The 16,030-nt window shown below is 36.7% G+C and overlaps 1 protein-coding gene across 1 annotated transcript in view; it reads right to left on the reverse strand.

Annotated features, from left to right (window-relative positions):
- Positions 1 to 16,030, reverse strand: part of LOC140141260 (probable arginine--tRNA ligase, mitochondrial) — a 53,686-nt gene that overhangs the window by 26,012 nt on the left and 11,644 nt on the right. The window contains exons 7-9 of the mRNA XM_072163068.1: positions 8,254 to 8,490; positions 6,817 to 6,941; positions 5,236 to 5,413 (exon numbers count right to left, since the gene is read on the reverse strand). Coding sequence (XP_072019169.1) covers positions 5,236 to 5,413; positions 6,817 to 6,941; positions 8,254 to 8,490 — 540 coding nt within the window. The remainder of the gene's footprint in view (positions 1 to 5,235; positions 5,414 to 6,816; positions 6,942 to 8,253; positions 8,491 to 16,030) is intronic.

The following is a 16,030-nucleotide window of genomic DNA, read 5'->3' on the forward strand; positions in this document are numbered from 1 at the left end:
CCACCTCAATGTAATTTAAAAATGTAAAATGTTTTGAAAAAGGATTTATGCATCATGAAAAGTATATCAATTTATTGAGGTGGTGTAAAAATTTATAATTTGCTCCTGTACATTATATAAGGTTTATGTTTTCATTTTGGTATTTACTTTAAGATTGTAATTATTGCTTTGTACATTTAAACATGTTTAAATTGTTTTTATTTATTGCTTTGTTTTGTAGAGCGCTTTGTCCTTTAGTAAAGGCACTTTATAAATGCTGTTATAATAATAACAACTTGGGTAGATGAGAAGATGACAAGCTGGTCTGCTACTACCCTTAGAAAGAGACGCTCACTAAAATTAAGGCTCATGCCCTTACCGATAAAAAGAGATGGCAAAAACGCACTGTCCAAAAGATCGGCAAACCGTCCTATCCAAACTACAGCTTGGGACAAGTAAGACTAAATAGGGCATTCCTCAGAAAGAGACGCTGAGGAAAATTAAGACTCATCCTCTCACCGATAAAAAAAGATGGCCAAAACTCACCGTCCGAAAGATCGGCAAACCGTCCTACAGCTGGGGACAAGTGAGACTAAATTGGCATTGGAAACCGGTGATCTGCAACTGCCAAAAGCACCAAATGTTGAGCAGCAAACAGATACACCACATTAGGATGATCTTGTAGGGGAACTAGTGCCATCAGCAGAAGCAGCACCAAGTAGTTCCATCACCCCCATGTCAATGACAAAGCAGGTATAAAGGTGTCTACAGCGCAACCCGAGAGATCTATGGCCGACATGAAATCTGAAATAGAAGAGGTGTTGAAAAATGCCCCAACAAGACCCCTGGGCTCATGGTACAAGAGTCCTCCCAGAAGAGACGGAGAGGATGAGGATGCAGGAGCGGGGCTGACCACCTCAATGTAATTTTAAAATGTCAAATGTTTTGAAAAAGGATTTATGCATCATGAAAAGTATATCAATTTATTGAGGTGGTGTAAAAATTTATAATTTGCTCCTGTACATTATATAAGGTTTATGTTTTCATTTTGGTATTTATTTTAAGATTGTAATTATTGCTTTGTACATTTAAACATGTTTTAGATTGTTTTTATTTATTGCTTTGTTTGTACAGCGCTTTGTCCTTTAGTAAAGGCACTTCATAAATGCTGTTAATAATAAAAACAACTTGGGTATATGAGAAGATGACAAGCTGGTCTGCTACTACCCTTAGAAAGAGACACTCAGAAAAATTAAGGCTCATGCCCTTACCGATAAAAAACGATGGCAAAAATTTGCTATCCAAAAGATCGGCAAACCGTCCTACCCAACTACAGCTCGGGACAAGTAAGACTAAATAGGGCACTGGAAACCAGAGATTTGAGTTACTGCCCTCAGAAAGAGATGCTGAGGAAAATTAAGACTCATCCTCTTACAGATAAAAAAAAGATGGCAAAAACTCACCGTCTAAAAGATGGCAAACCATCCTACAGCTCGGGACTAGTATGACTAAATAGGGCATTGGAAACCAGAGATCTGAGTTACTACCCTCAGAAAGAGACGCTGAGGAAAATTAAGACTCATCCTCTTACAGATAAAAAAAAGATGGCAAAAACTAACCATCTGAAAGATCGGCAAACCGTCCTACAGCTGGGGACAAGTGAGACTAAATTGGCATTGGAAACCAGTGATCTGAGTTACAACCTTCAGAAAGAGACACTGAGGAAAATTAAGGCTCATCACCTTACCGATAAAAAAAGATGGCAAAAATTTGCCATCCAAAAGATCGGCAAACCGTCCTACCCAACTACAGCTCGGGACAAGTGAGACTAAATAGGGCATTGGAAACCAGTAATCTGAGCTCCACATCCGAAGAGAACCAACTTGATGAAAATGAAACTGGGAAACACTTGCAACTGCCAACAGCACCAAATGTGAATGAGAAGCAAACAGATACACCACATGATGATGATCTTGTGGGGGAACTAGTGCCAACAGCAGATGCAGCATCAAGTAATTCCATCACTCCCATGTTCAATGACGAAGTAGGTAGGAGTGTACAGCGTAACCTGAGAGGTCCATGGCTGACATGAAATTTGAAATTGAAGAGGTGTTGAAAAATGCCCCAACAAGACCAGGGGCGTCTCGTTACAAGAGTCCTCCCAGAAGAGACAAAGAGGATGCGGATGCAGGAGCTGGGCTGACCACCTCAGATGAAGATGATCCAATGTAATTTAAAAATGGGAAATATTTTGAAAAAGGATTTATGCGTTATGGGAAGTATCTCTCACATATTACTCTTCTGTCAGAACTAGCCTTCGGTCTGGAAATAAACACCTTCTCCAAATTCAACAAATTCTACAAATGGGCACTGGTTTCATGCATCATGTGTAGGGCTTGACGAGGATGAGATAGATGATAACGACGAATGGTTTTGCACAGAGGAGTGCAAAGCAAATCATAACAAAGAAAGCATCAAGAAGACCATTGACGAAGACTTGGAACTTGACGAAAATGAGACCACGGATAATATGAGAGAATTACAAAGCCGTAATTTGGGAGGGCTTAAATTGAAATGATCCGACATGACGCCGTAAAGGAAAATGACGTAGATAGAATCTTTAGGCACTGGCGGTTTGATTTAATGAAGTTCAAAGGTCATCCTATCTATATGTACATGCCTTGCTGTGGATTTACTGAATGGCAGTAAATGGTGCCATGTCCCAAGAGTCCAGTGGCAGCTTAAGTGGAGTCGGACAGTGAGCATGTCAGGTGGTCCAGGTGGAAACTATTCCCATGACCTTGAATGTGAGATGCTTAACAAGAAATTCAAAGGTAACAACATGTCACAAATTGAATCATTGTCGAAAGAAACTCCGCCAATCCTCATTTACAGCCAATAATATTGATAAACAATGTCAAGTCAATAATACCATGAAAATTATTATACTTAGTTCTCTGGGTTAATAGGATGAACAAAATGATACCATGCAGAAAAATCAGTACAAGTTCATGAGGGCAATGTCGGGGACCTCGGGTCACAGTCATGGGAGAACATGATATGCCACCAACAGCCATTTTGTTTATTGTAACGAATGGCTCCTGTTCTAACTAATTCCTGTCGGATGGTCTGTGGCCAGTAAGGAATCGTCTTTGACCACACGCAGATAAAACTCCACCATACCATATTCTGGTTCGTCAAGAAGATATTTAATATCCCGAATTATACTATGCCTACCATTCCAAAATATGGTATAACCGATTTGCTATAGAATAGTTGTTATACCATGTTTACTATGTTAATTACCGTATTCGTCCGAGTATAGTCCCACGTTCGAGTATAATCCCGCACCCAAAAATACAAAAAATTTCAGAAATTGTAAAAAAAAAAAAAAAAAAAAAAATTCAAGATATTTTGTATTTTTAATATGAAAATTGATAATTTGTATTCATGTCATACTCTATTAATGATTTCAAAATGCATTGAATTTGAATGCATTTTGAAATCATTAATAGAGTATGACATGAAAACAAAGTATCAATTTTCATATTAAAAATACAAAATATCTTGAAATTTTTTTTTTTTATTTTTTTTAGGTCAACCATGAATGATCCTAGCATCTAGGTCTAGGTCCAGGGACACTCCAAAACCGGATTTTTTTTTTTTTTTTTTTTTTTTTGAAATTGAGTATAATCCCACCCCAATTGTGAAAAATTTTCACATAAAAAACGGGTGGGACTATACTCGGACCAATACGGTATATATTTGTATTTATTGTATAATAAAATGTGACCAAATATATATGTGTACATAGTGTGTGAATCGCAAGCATAATATCGACTGCAGACTTGGCTATCAAGTATGCCCTATGTCAATTCATGTCATAGACATGGTATACTACTTTTGGACCATGTGACGTTGTGTGACCTTGAGTAAAAGGCATTTTCCGAATACCGTATTTCCTCAAATAAACGCTCCCCAGGGGTGTTGCATTTTCCAAACAGGGGGCGTTTATTTGAGGTCATTTTGAGAATGATAATTCCTGTTAAAATCATTAAGTATAAGCTTAAAACTTGTGCTGAAATGGCAAACTATGAACTAGAAACACTGACTTCTCTCTTCCGAAAAGTACAGTCCGCCTCTGGCGTATCACATACTTCTGGTTCACTTCCGGGTTTCCGACCATGATTTTCGCTGATTATTGACGCTATTATCGACCGACCATGTTAGCAAAGTAAGTTCCCTGGTTAATCCTACTCCTGTTGGAATAATGTCTTAACTGAGGAAGACTTGACCAGTATACCTCAAGAACAAGAGATAGATCAAAACATAGAACAGCTTACTACAACTCTTCCACCTTCCGTATGAGGACATTTCACTGCAAACAGCTTCCTCTGAGAGCGACCAGCAACCAAGTGATTGGAGAGGGAGATCTCATGACCAATACGACAACGTCAACCCCAAAGGAGGTTGCACTATGATACTCTTGCTGAGCTAGGAAAGAGTGTAGCTTTGTTGTAACAACTCAGCGTTAGAGAGAGGAGAGTGTAACCCATTCCTAGTCCAATCAAACTTGTAATCATTGCACACCGACATCGCCTGGTTAATAATTACTTGGTACAGCAGAGACACTAAAATCAATACCCGGGACCGATACATGTGAATGTGCTTTGCACGATTTGATATTCAGACGATAAATCTTTGGATACCAGGGTGGAAAATGATGAATATCTCCTGTAATTTTTTTATTCTAAAGAAGCCATATTTTTTTGCTTGCACTTGAATATATGTGTTGAAAGGATATGATAGTTGTTAGCTTGCATATTGCGAAAGAACTGTGTGTATTGAGCTCAAAAACTGACAAAAATTCTGATTTTATATGTGCCGAACTACAGCACAGCGTAGGCCACTCGTGGAGGCAGTCTAAAAGCAGATGACCCCATGGCGTATACCATGCTCACTCACACACAGAGAGGTCAGTCACCGGGCTATTGTCAGTAGCCTTAGTCGGATGTTCCTCGGCCCATTATGCGTCTTAAAACTGTTAAACAGGTCGGAACAAAATAGCCATGCATGGCTGTGGATTCAACCTACCATGGCGATTTCTGCCATGAAGATATCGGGGCGATGACACTGTGCATTGGATAGTCTCACAGCAAACCATTTTTGGTTTTTAGGCCACCTACTAAAAATAAACTTGTTTTCCTTTTTTTAGCTTAAAATAAATTGTTATGCAATTTCTTGCAGACCACTCACCTGTATAACCTAGCATGTGTGTACTGCAAGAAAATTCCAGTATTTCCTTGACTTTGCAGGAGTCTATCCCAATCAAACTTGTAATCTTTGGATAGTCTCCTAGCAAAATCTTGCAATATGACTGCTGATATTCCCAGTTGTTCTGCAGTAAGATCTGGGTCATCTAATTGCTTTGTTGCTGTAAGAAAACAAACCAGCCAATAAAATAGATTAATTACATAGTATAGACGAATCCAACGAGCCAAGTCATGGTCATGATTTGGTCGGCCATGACGGGTCCCCGCATGCACCAAACTGGTGTAGTGACTGCCCAATTGGGTGGATTAAAGCCGCTTAAAATTTGATGTTCGATTCTTTTGTGTTGTAAACTGTCATTATTCTTTTGCCTATGTGTAACACAGGTGATAGAATGCAGTTTAAAATACCCTCCAAGGCCGCATCATTTCACATTTTAGGTGAGATGGAGCCGACGGGGACCCAACTTTGGCAGCCATTGAGGTGTAGGAATGTGTGAAATTGGATTCGTCTATAGCAGTCAACTCTCCAGCAATATAGTAGGCTTGTTTTTAAGGAAAGTTAACTCCAATGGACTCAGGTGCAACTTCTAAAACAGCCTCTTTTTTTACATATTGTCATTGAACCATTGTGACAGAATGCAAATTGGTCCAGGTGTGTAAAACAAATAAGTCTACACAAACCTTTCTACATTGTTAGATTTGGATTTTCTCTTATTTATTTATTTAAGCATTAGGGGAACTTTATAAGTTGTGGATCCTATATTATGGGCATAATATTGTTGCCACCCTAATTTTTTGCACCTGTATGTACTTGTACATTCTACATATTTTAGGCTCACTTTCTTGCATAAATTTATTTCTGGCCCATACCTATTTACCAGTGTGCAGCCTTCCCTAGCCAGGCTGTGGCTTACTGCATCCACTTCAGCTCCCATTTGAATGAGGGACTCCCCAGGCAAGCTCGGGAAAGCTGTACACTGGTATTTAGGCATGGGCCGTTATTTGTAATTTAGGACGAGGTCATCATTGCACATCGAGTTCAGCATTCAGCAGTATCCTCATTCATCATCTCACCCATCATGTGTACATGTATTTCAATATTATTGATTGTAAACTTTTCATATCTTCAAATATTAATATACTTTTTATTATGATGATTGTCTTTATAAAAATAAAATAAACAAATGTTGGTATTTATACAGTGCCTTTCACATGTGAACATGTACCAAAGCGCTTTACATTTATTCCGCCGTCGTTAGAATATGTCAGCTGCCATACAATGCCCAAGGCATGCTCATACCTTGGGCGGCGCTCAATGGACAGTATTCATAACAGGTCCCCGTTTTACACCTGGGTAGAGAGGAGTAATCGAGGTAAAGTGCCTTACTCAAGGGCACAACACGATGGCGTTGCCGGGGCTCGAACCCGCAACCTTGCGATTATGAGTCGTAGCCCGTTCCGCTCGGCCACCGTGCTCACTAATTGGGTACAAAATAAATCTAAACTGCACTGAACTCAACCCAACTAAACTGAACTTAACTGAAAAGCCAGCAACCATACTTACTGTCAGTAACTTGCATATTGTGTAGCATCCTTGTTCTGGCTTCATCAAGAATATCTGCAAGGAAGACTACCTCTCCCCTCCGAGTCTTCATCCCAGTAACTCTACCAAACTGAATGTGATGAATTCTGTAATGTACACAAAATATCTTCATTTCCCAGCAGTTTGGAACAAATTTTGATTTGAATTGAGGAACTTTGTGCTTCTTATGCTTTGCTGTTATGTTCATTAACTGCTGGGGCCATGCACAGACACATCTGCTATATTAACCATGCATTTAGCAACATTCAGGGATGCAGATTAAATAGGCACATAACACTAGTCAGCCTAGAATAACCATCACAGCCCAGATCAGCTCCCTGCTTTCTTGTATGGATAATTGAGACAACAGGCTGTTAATTCCTTGTCTAGGGGGATTTAACATCAGCTCATCAATTATTCCATGAGAACAATAAGGGCCTGACTTGGGCTTAAACTTGAATTGGAGTCCAACTACTGTGCTAATCAACCTATACAAGTTTCTTTCGCATTAAATATACATTAACACATCACCAATTAGAAGCACTGTGGCTTATTTGTAGCATGTCACCAAAGAACACAATGAAATCCTAGCAAAGATCTGTCCAACATTCTTGAAATTACCCAAAAGTCCACCAGCTGCATGCGTGTACAGGGTTGCCAAAACTTTTAAGCCCAAATGGCGGGTAAAATAACCGAAACACCACCCAATTTTTCTTATACCATTGGTTTCTACAGGACAGGAAACTATACAGAAGTCGTCAATGTTGAAAAGTCAACCACTTTTTCTCCAAACCATTGATTTCTATGCCCAGGGAGCTACTCAAGTTTCACAGTGTACACATGTTTGACCAGAGATTTTCAAAACATTCACTAAACAGGATTTGACCTTTTGAGCAAAATACACCTTTAAACAAGAACTTAGCATGGTTTTGCAACAAATTTTACCCCCTAAACAGGATTTTACCTGAAAGATACCCCTAAGCAGGATTTTATCTCAAGGTACAACCCTTACAGGTTTTTAATAAAATAAACCCTTATAGTATGTGTTTTTGTTTATAATTTTCTAATATTTATGTTTGGATGATGTTCCTGATACAATACATGCCAGGGAAACATGCTTTATGAAATAGCAGGATCATTGAAATGGCCCTAAACACACCAACTAGAAGTAAAAACAACCCTTTTTGTTCAAGTTGAAAATAGGCGTTTTGACCCCCCCCAACAAGATTCACGCAATTCTTGTTCAATCTCTGAATAGGACACTTAATTCCTGTTTTTCTGGTCACGCATGAGTACACTATGAAACCTGAGTGCCCCCCCCCCCAGATTTCTATGTGCCAGGAAATGGTCAACAGTCACAGGGAGAATCTTCAAAAGTCGCCCAAATTAGGCTCACAAATTGCAGGTTCATATACTTGCCTATTAGCCCATGAGTATCCCATCTTTCTTAAAACACCAACAAGCTGTTTGAAATGATTCACCTGACTTTTATCCACCACGTAATACATGCGGTCAAACTTGTGATGGTCATAACGGTCAATGGCTGCGGTGATGTCCCGAGTGAGGTACAAGGACGTACCATCACTTCTTGCCAATGTGGCGTAGGATGAGTGACCTGTGTACATATCAGAGAGGTCAACTATTTGAGTCCCCTTTCTGAAATGAAAAATGAAGAATAATGTTGATGAAATTGATTCTGCATTAGGCGCTGAACGGGCGGATGGACTTTTCAAGCAGGGTCGGTCGTCAGGTGTTTTTTTTTTGTTTTTTTATTTGTTGGCTGGAGGCTAAAATATCACCAAAAGCTTGATAATTGGAAAAAGTTATTTTGTTACAAACTTAGCAAAAATCTACTCCCTATTGCAGAAAAATACAGCACTAATTTTTTGTGATTAATAAAATATTATCAATTTCTGCCAAATGAAACATAGCTCAATCCTAATCCTTTAGTCCTAACTGGCAATAAAAGAAAGAAATCACCATTTTACTAATTTCTAGAAAAAAGAGCCAAAAACATGCATTTTCGGCATTTTTCTGACAATCGAGTCACAAAAATCAAAGACTTGGTACAAGTCTAAGCATTCAAAATCTATATATGCCGAGATTTTGCTATAATTTTAACTTTTTTGTGTTTCTTTAATTAAATGATTGGTTATCAGAATAAAACAAGTCTTTTCCAAAAATTAGACTGCATAAACTGAAATTAGTCTTGGTACAAATCTTTGGGCTTGATTGTGACAGCATACGAAAAACACCCTAAAAACGTACGTTTTTGGCCCTTATTTCCAAAAATTGACCAAATATTAAAATTTGACTTTTATTGCCAGTTAGGACTAACTAAAGGATTAGGATCTAGCAATGTTTCATTTGTTAAAACAGGATAATATTTTTTAATCCCTAAAAATTAGTTCTGTATTTTTCTGGAATAGCATGTATGTACGTCATCCACCAGTGGAGCTCCTGCGCCCCTCCGCAGAACATCCGGTAGTGGATGTTCTGCGCTCGGGCGCAGAGAATCCACTGTCGGAGTTGCTGCGCTCGGAAGTAAAATAATAGATTTCGTATTATAATAACGGTGGATCATTGCTGCGCTCGGGCGCAGAACATCCACTGTCGGAGTAAGGCGCCCGGGCGGAGTCCCTTATATGTAACGGTGGATCATTGCTGCGCCGGCGCAGAACATCCACTGTCGGAGTAACTGCGCTCGGAAGTAAAATAATATATTTTCTTATTATAATAACGGTGGATCATTTCTGCGTTCGGGCGCAGAACATCCACTGTCGGAGTTGCTGCGCCCGGGCGCAGTCCCTTATATGTAACGGTGGATCATTGCTGCGCTCGGGCGCAGAACATCCACTGTCGGAGTAACTGCGCTCGAAGTAATATAATACATTTTCTTATTATAATAACGGTGGATCATTTCTGCGTTGAGCGCAGAACATCCACTGTCGGAGATCCTGCGCCCGGGCGCAGTCCCTTATAGGTAACGGTGGATCATTGCTGCGCTCGGGCGCAGAACATCCACTGTGGGAGTTTTTGCGCTCGGAAGCAATATAATACATTTTCTTATTATAATAACGGTGGATCATTTCTGCGCTCATCCACTGTCGGAGTTGATGCTTTCGGAAGTGAATTATTTTCTTATTTTATTAATAAAATGCAATATGCATGCGTATAATAACTACTATTTTCTTATTATATAAAAATAATATGCATGCTTATAATAACTAAACTCCGAGAAGTATATTTTCTTATTATAATAACGGTGGATCATTTCTGCGCTCAAGGCGCAGAACATCCACTGTTGGAGTAACTGCGCCGGAAGTAAAATTTCTTATTAATAAATATACATGCGTATAATAACTAGTATTAGGCCTATTATAATAACTATAACTCCAAATTGACAGCAAAATAATGCATTTTCTTAATGAAATTACGGCGGATCATTGCTGCGCTCAAGCAGAAAATCCACTACCGAGCTTCTGCGCTCGGAAGTCAAATAAAATATTTTATTATTTTATTAATAAAATACAATATGCATGCGTATAATAAGTAATATTTTCTTATTATATTAATAAAAAAATAATCAAAATAATAGATTTTCGTATTATAATAACTGTGGATCATTGCTGCGCTCGGGCGCAGAAAATCCACTGTCGGAGCTTCTGCGCTCGGAAGTCAAATAAATAATTTTCTTATTTTATTAATAAAATACAATATGCATGCGTATAATAACTAATATTTTCTTATTATATTAATAAAAATAATCAAAATAATAGATTTTCTTATTATAATAACGGTGGATCATTGCTGCGCTCAGGCGCAGAACATCCACTGTCGGAGTTGATGCACCCGGGCGCAGTCCCTGTAACGAAGATCCACTGTTGGAGTAACTGCGCTCGAAAGTAAAAAAAAAAAGAGTCTAGAGTCTAATATAATATAATATGTTTTTTCTCATTTTACGTTTATTTTTTGTTTTCTTTCATCTACATTCTTTTCTTCTTTTGTCTTTTTTTTCTTTCCTTTTTTTTCCGTTCACGTTTCCTTGTCCACTTGCAATTCGGCCTTTGTTAGTCAACAGATAAGTAGGTGGATTCCCAAACAAGCGGAGGGGGTCCAAAAATTAGCATAGCGAAGATCAATGTCAATTTTAAATCCACGGCAGAGGATAATTATCGCCGTCCTTTTGTGGTTAGAGATTAAAGGAACCGATAAGCGTGGTTTCATGTCGCGGCATCTAGGCTACACCAAGGCCTACGATATATAGGCGAATAAGGAAATCATAAACGCTATTTTCTTATTATGTTAATAAAATATAATATGCATGCGTATAATAACTAAACTCCGAGAAGTTTATTGCTATTAGTATAACCGAATTGACAGCAAAATAATAGATGTTCTTATTATAATAACGGTGGATCATTGCTGCGCTCGGGCGCAGAACATCCACTGTCGGAGTTGATAATAATAATAATAATAATAATAATAATAATAAGACATTTATTAAAAGCGCACTAATACACACAAAGCGGCCTAATACAGCATTTATAAAAATTACAATATTTATAAAAATTACAATACTTATCAATATACAAAATATGAGTTGATGCTTTCGGAAGCAAAATAATAGATTTTCTTATTATAATAACGGTGGATCATTGCTGCGCTCGAGGCGCAGAAGATCCACTGTTGGAGTAACTGCGCTCGGAAGTAAAAAAAAAAGAGTCTAGAGTCTAGTATAATATAATATGGTTTTTTTTCTCATTTTACATTTATTTTCTGTTTTCTTTCATCTTCATTCTTTTCTTCTTTTGTCTTTTTTTTCTTTCCCTTTTTTTCCGTTCACGTTTCCTTGTCGGTACTTTTCATGTAACCGCAGTTGCTCTCTCAGATAATTCCTATTCAAATATAATTCTGATTGACACATGACCACTTGCAATTCGGCCTTTGTTAGTCAACAGATAAGTAGGTGGATTCCCAAACAAGCGGAGGGGTCCAAAAATTAGCATAACCGAAGATCAATGCCAAATTTAAATCCACGGCACACAAAACATTCAGAACAATACAGAACAATATCAATGAGGATAATTATCGCCGTCATTTTGTGGTTATAGATTAAAGGAACCGATAAGCGTGGTTTCATGTCGCGGTATCTAGGCTACACCAAGGCCTACGATATATAGGCCTACACGAATAAGGAAATCACAAACGTAAACTCGGAATCAACTTAAATTTTGGGAATAACCTACTTTCGTGGATATCTATTGAAAAATTTCATAAAAAGAGGATGCTAGGATCACGAAATCCTCATTTAATTGTTTTTGTGACATAATTGTGCATTCTACATTTAATTGTGTTTTATTCCTTTTTGTATATAATTATGTATGTTGTTGTTTTGAACGCATCGCTGGTTAAATAAATAAATAATAAAATAAATAAATAAATAAATATTTAATTAATTAATTAATTAATTAAATGAATAAATAAATGAATAAATGTTTACATGACGTTTGTCCGCTTGTTTATTTTGCCATTTAGTTTAAATAACATGGATACGGCCAGAATAAGACTTCCGTATTGCAATAAACTTAGAACCTGGCGATATGCAATTCAAACTATTTATCGGCGTTATTAGCGTTTACTAATACGGTATATTAATATTTGTTCCTATAAAAAATGATACAAATGAAATGTTATACACGGTATCACTATCAATTTTCATATAAGTAATTTAAAGGAATGTGGCCCGATATATTTGGAAAATGTTTTTGGTGATAGGCCTATATGTGGAAATACATTGATTTTGAACGCATAATTTCAATAAAGAGTAAAATAGGATCTCTCGTTTGATCATGTTGATATCAAAATCTCATCAAGTTTGAGGTGAGTTGGGGGTATGACATATTGATCGGGTTACACACCTTAAACACAAAACACCAATGTCATTCAACATAATAACAATATTAATAAAAATGTATAGGTTACATGTACAAAAAATAAAATAAAAAATGAACCAATCAAAACATATTTTTTAATTCTTATTTGTATCTTTTATCATTGTTTCCTCATTCTTCATTCATTCTTTTCCTTCATCTGTCGAATAAGTATCTAATTTTTTTTCTAGTACCGTAATAGTGTGTACTCAATGCTGTCTTTATTGCTTTATTGTTTTTGTTTGTGGTTTTTGGGGTTTTTTTTCATATATTTTCTGTTTTCTTTCTTCTTCATTCTTTTTTTTCTCTTTTCTTTTTTTGTTTTTTGTTTTTTTTTTTTTTTTGTTCACGTTTCCTTGTCGGTACTTTTCATGTAACCGCAAATGCTATCTCAGATAATTCCTATTCCAATATAATTCTGATTGACACATGACCTTGCAATTAGCATAACCGAAGATCAATGTCAATTTTAAATCCACGGCACACAAAACATTCAGAACAATATCAATGGAGATAATTATGCTTGCCGTCATTTTGTGGTTAGAGATTAAAGGAACCGCTAAGCGTGGTTTCATGTCGCCGCTACCTAGGCTACGCCAAGGCTACACTTTCTTCTTCCAAAAGATAACCATGCAATTATTATGAAAGTTCCCAATACATTTGGACGCGAAAAACATTGGGAATTTGCAAAGAAACAACATCATAAAGTTCACCTCTATCACTCGAAATACTTTCGCACTTTTTGGATTTGGAAGGAGAGTGCGGCCCAGTAGGCCTAGTGCTCGGTGGTGCGGCCTCAGATTTAGTATCATACGCAGCCAGTTTGGTTACGCTCCCTCTACACGTGGAGGGCGTAACCAAACTAACTTTGTAGAAGACTACGATTTGCGATCTGCGTTCCGACATATTAATTATTATCATAATCTGAAAATTATATTCATAACAGACAATCATCCCGTTTTACTACAAATAGGGCGAATTTGTCAGTTTGCTCATATATTTAAGTTGGAACATGTGTAAATATGCCACAAAAAAAAAATCGGTTTTGAAAAAAAAAATGAAGGTATATTCTGAAAAAAGATCGTACATTAAAGGCTTTAAGGGTATGCCGAATTCAACAATTTTGTCTGTCAAGCTATATTGGAACCCGGTGACCCTAAAAACAAACAAATAAAAACCAACACCCTAACCCCCTACATGATCATACAGTGGGTAAAAAATTAGATTAAATTAAATTGTCTTATTATAGTTTTGTATACCATTGTTTTGATTGAAATGATTTGTAAATCACTATGTAACATTCTTCTCCTCGTGTATACGTCAAGATCATGCTTGCTTCTGCCATGTTGCGCATTTGCGGCTTTTTGCATTTATTTTGTTCTTTTGGTATGATGAGGTTTCATGCAGCTAACATGCATTTCTTGTGTAATTTAATTATTTCAAATGCCATCAATGCAATAATAGAATTAGAACATTCTGGCGGCTCTGATTTTGATCACTGCCCAAGTTATCCCCTTAATTCTGTAGGAACCTGTTCCGAACCTCTAAGTCATACTTATGATACTTGCAACTTAAATAAAAGTTCTTTCTATGTTTATACAATTATGACCATTTTTATAAAATAATATTTATTTTATGTGTTAATTATTTTCATTACCCGGTAGACTATATCATTCATTATCTAATGCTAAGGCTAAATTAATTAATTTCTATTTATTTTTTTAATTTCATTATTTTTTGGTGCAAAAAAAATAAAACAAAGTTAGGGTCGGGCCTAGTTTTAGGGTAGGTCGGGTTACGCCAATCAAATAATTTTTTTAGGCCTAATGAACATGTAGGCATATTATATACATAATTAAAACAAAAGGCAATTACTTTCAGACCAAAAGTTTATAAAATAAATGTAAATAATCGTAACGATGATGGAGTTTAAATACTCTTCGCAGAAGAAACAACACGGGAACCTCTGCAGATCAGCCAATGACAGAGCAGCAGTACAAGTCATCAAATTCACAAGTTGTCACGGCGCCTTCAACCAATCATCGTTTGTATAGTATTATAGTTATAGATACTTCCAGCGCAAGCGCACTGCATTCAATATCCTGATCAAAGAGTGCCGCCCAAATCAATCCCGGTTGTATGGCATGATAGTAGTCAATAGTCTGAATAGGGGTGTAAGGACCCCCTCCGGTAGGTAGATTATCCGTACTTATATAATTGACTAACAATGACAGAATTGTAAGTGGTCATGTCAATCAGAGATACAATAATATGAATTAAAAACATGCATATAAAAGATAAATAACGAAATACGTAAAGTAAAAGCAGATGCAAAATAAATAAAAACTGACCATAAGGCCGAGTAAAAATAAAAACGTGCTAGATGTTTCTCGTCCGGGTTTTCAAAAAAAAAAAAAAGAAAGATTTATGAATGATTTATCGATATAGACCTAAATACCAATAGCCCTGTATTTTGCGTTAGCGTATACAATAAGCCTATACTGACTGAAAAAGGGAGGTCTTTTTTATTTTGCTGTTCTGGTAGGTATAGAAAGCATCTCAACTTCCTAGACGTCCTTTTAAAAATGTAAAATTGAAGCACAGTTTAAAAAAGGAAGCGGGAGGGGAAGAGAAACATGTTTTTTATACGGCCTTAGTGTGATTCAAGAACAATTTTCAAAAGGGATGCCAATTGTCAACCCAAATGTGATTTGGTTAAAAAAGAAAAAAATCAGAAATATATAATATTTAAAATAGTAATACGCAAAAACTCCGAAAGCGGATGATTTGCTCCCGTTTTAAATATTTTTAACAATGTTTTCTAGTCCAAAATCGGAAGTTTCTGAGGACGCCCAAAACGCCAAAATTGGAGGATTTGCTGCCGTTTCAAGTATTATTTCATGTCTTCTACTCCAAATTTTTGGATTGTTTTGTTTTGTCCCCTATACCTACACCAGTTTATTTGCATGATAAATTATATTTGATTAAATATTGAGGTCCCTGCAGCTCCACGCTACGCGTTTAGCAGGGTCCTCGTCAGTCAATATTGTATTCGTCATATTAATTATTGTATAACATAAATTATCTGATTTGTAAATTGTATGCCTATATCCACATACATATTATTATATCTTGTATATTACCATCATGAACTATAATATTATATATTACATAGATTATGTATTCAAGTTGTATTATCTATTACAAATTATTATTATTAATAGGCCTATATGATTTTGTTAATATTATTGCAATTGACTTTT

This window comes from Amphiura filiformis, chromosome 19 (assembly GCF_039555335.1).
Source record: "Amphiura filiformis chromosome 19, Afil_fr2py, whole genome shotgun sequence".
NCBI lineage: Eukaryota > Metazoa > Echinodermata > Ophiuroidea > Amphilepidida > Amphiuridae > Amphiura > Amphiura filiformis.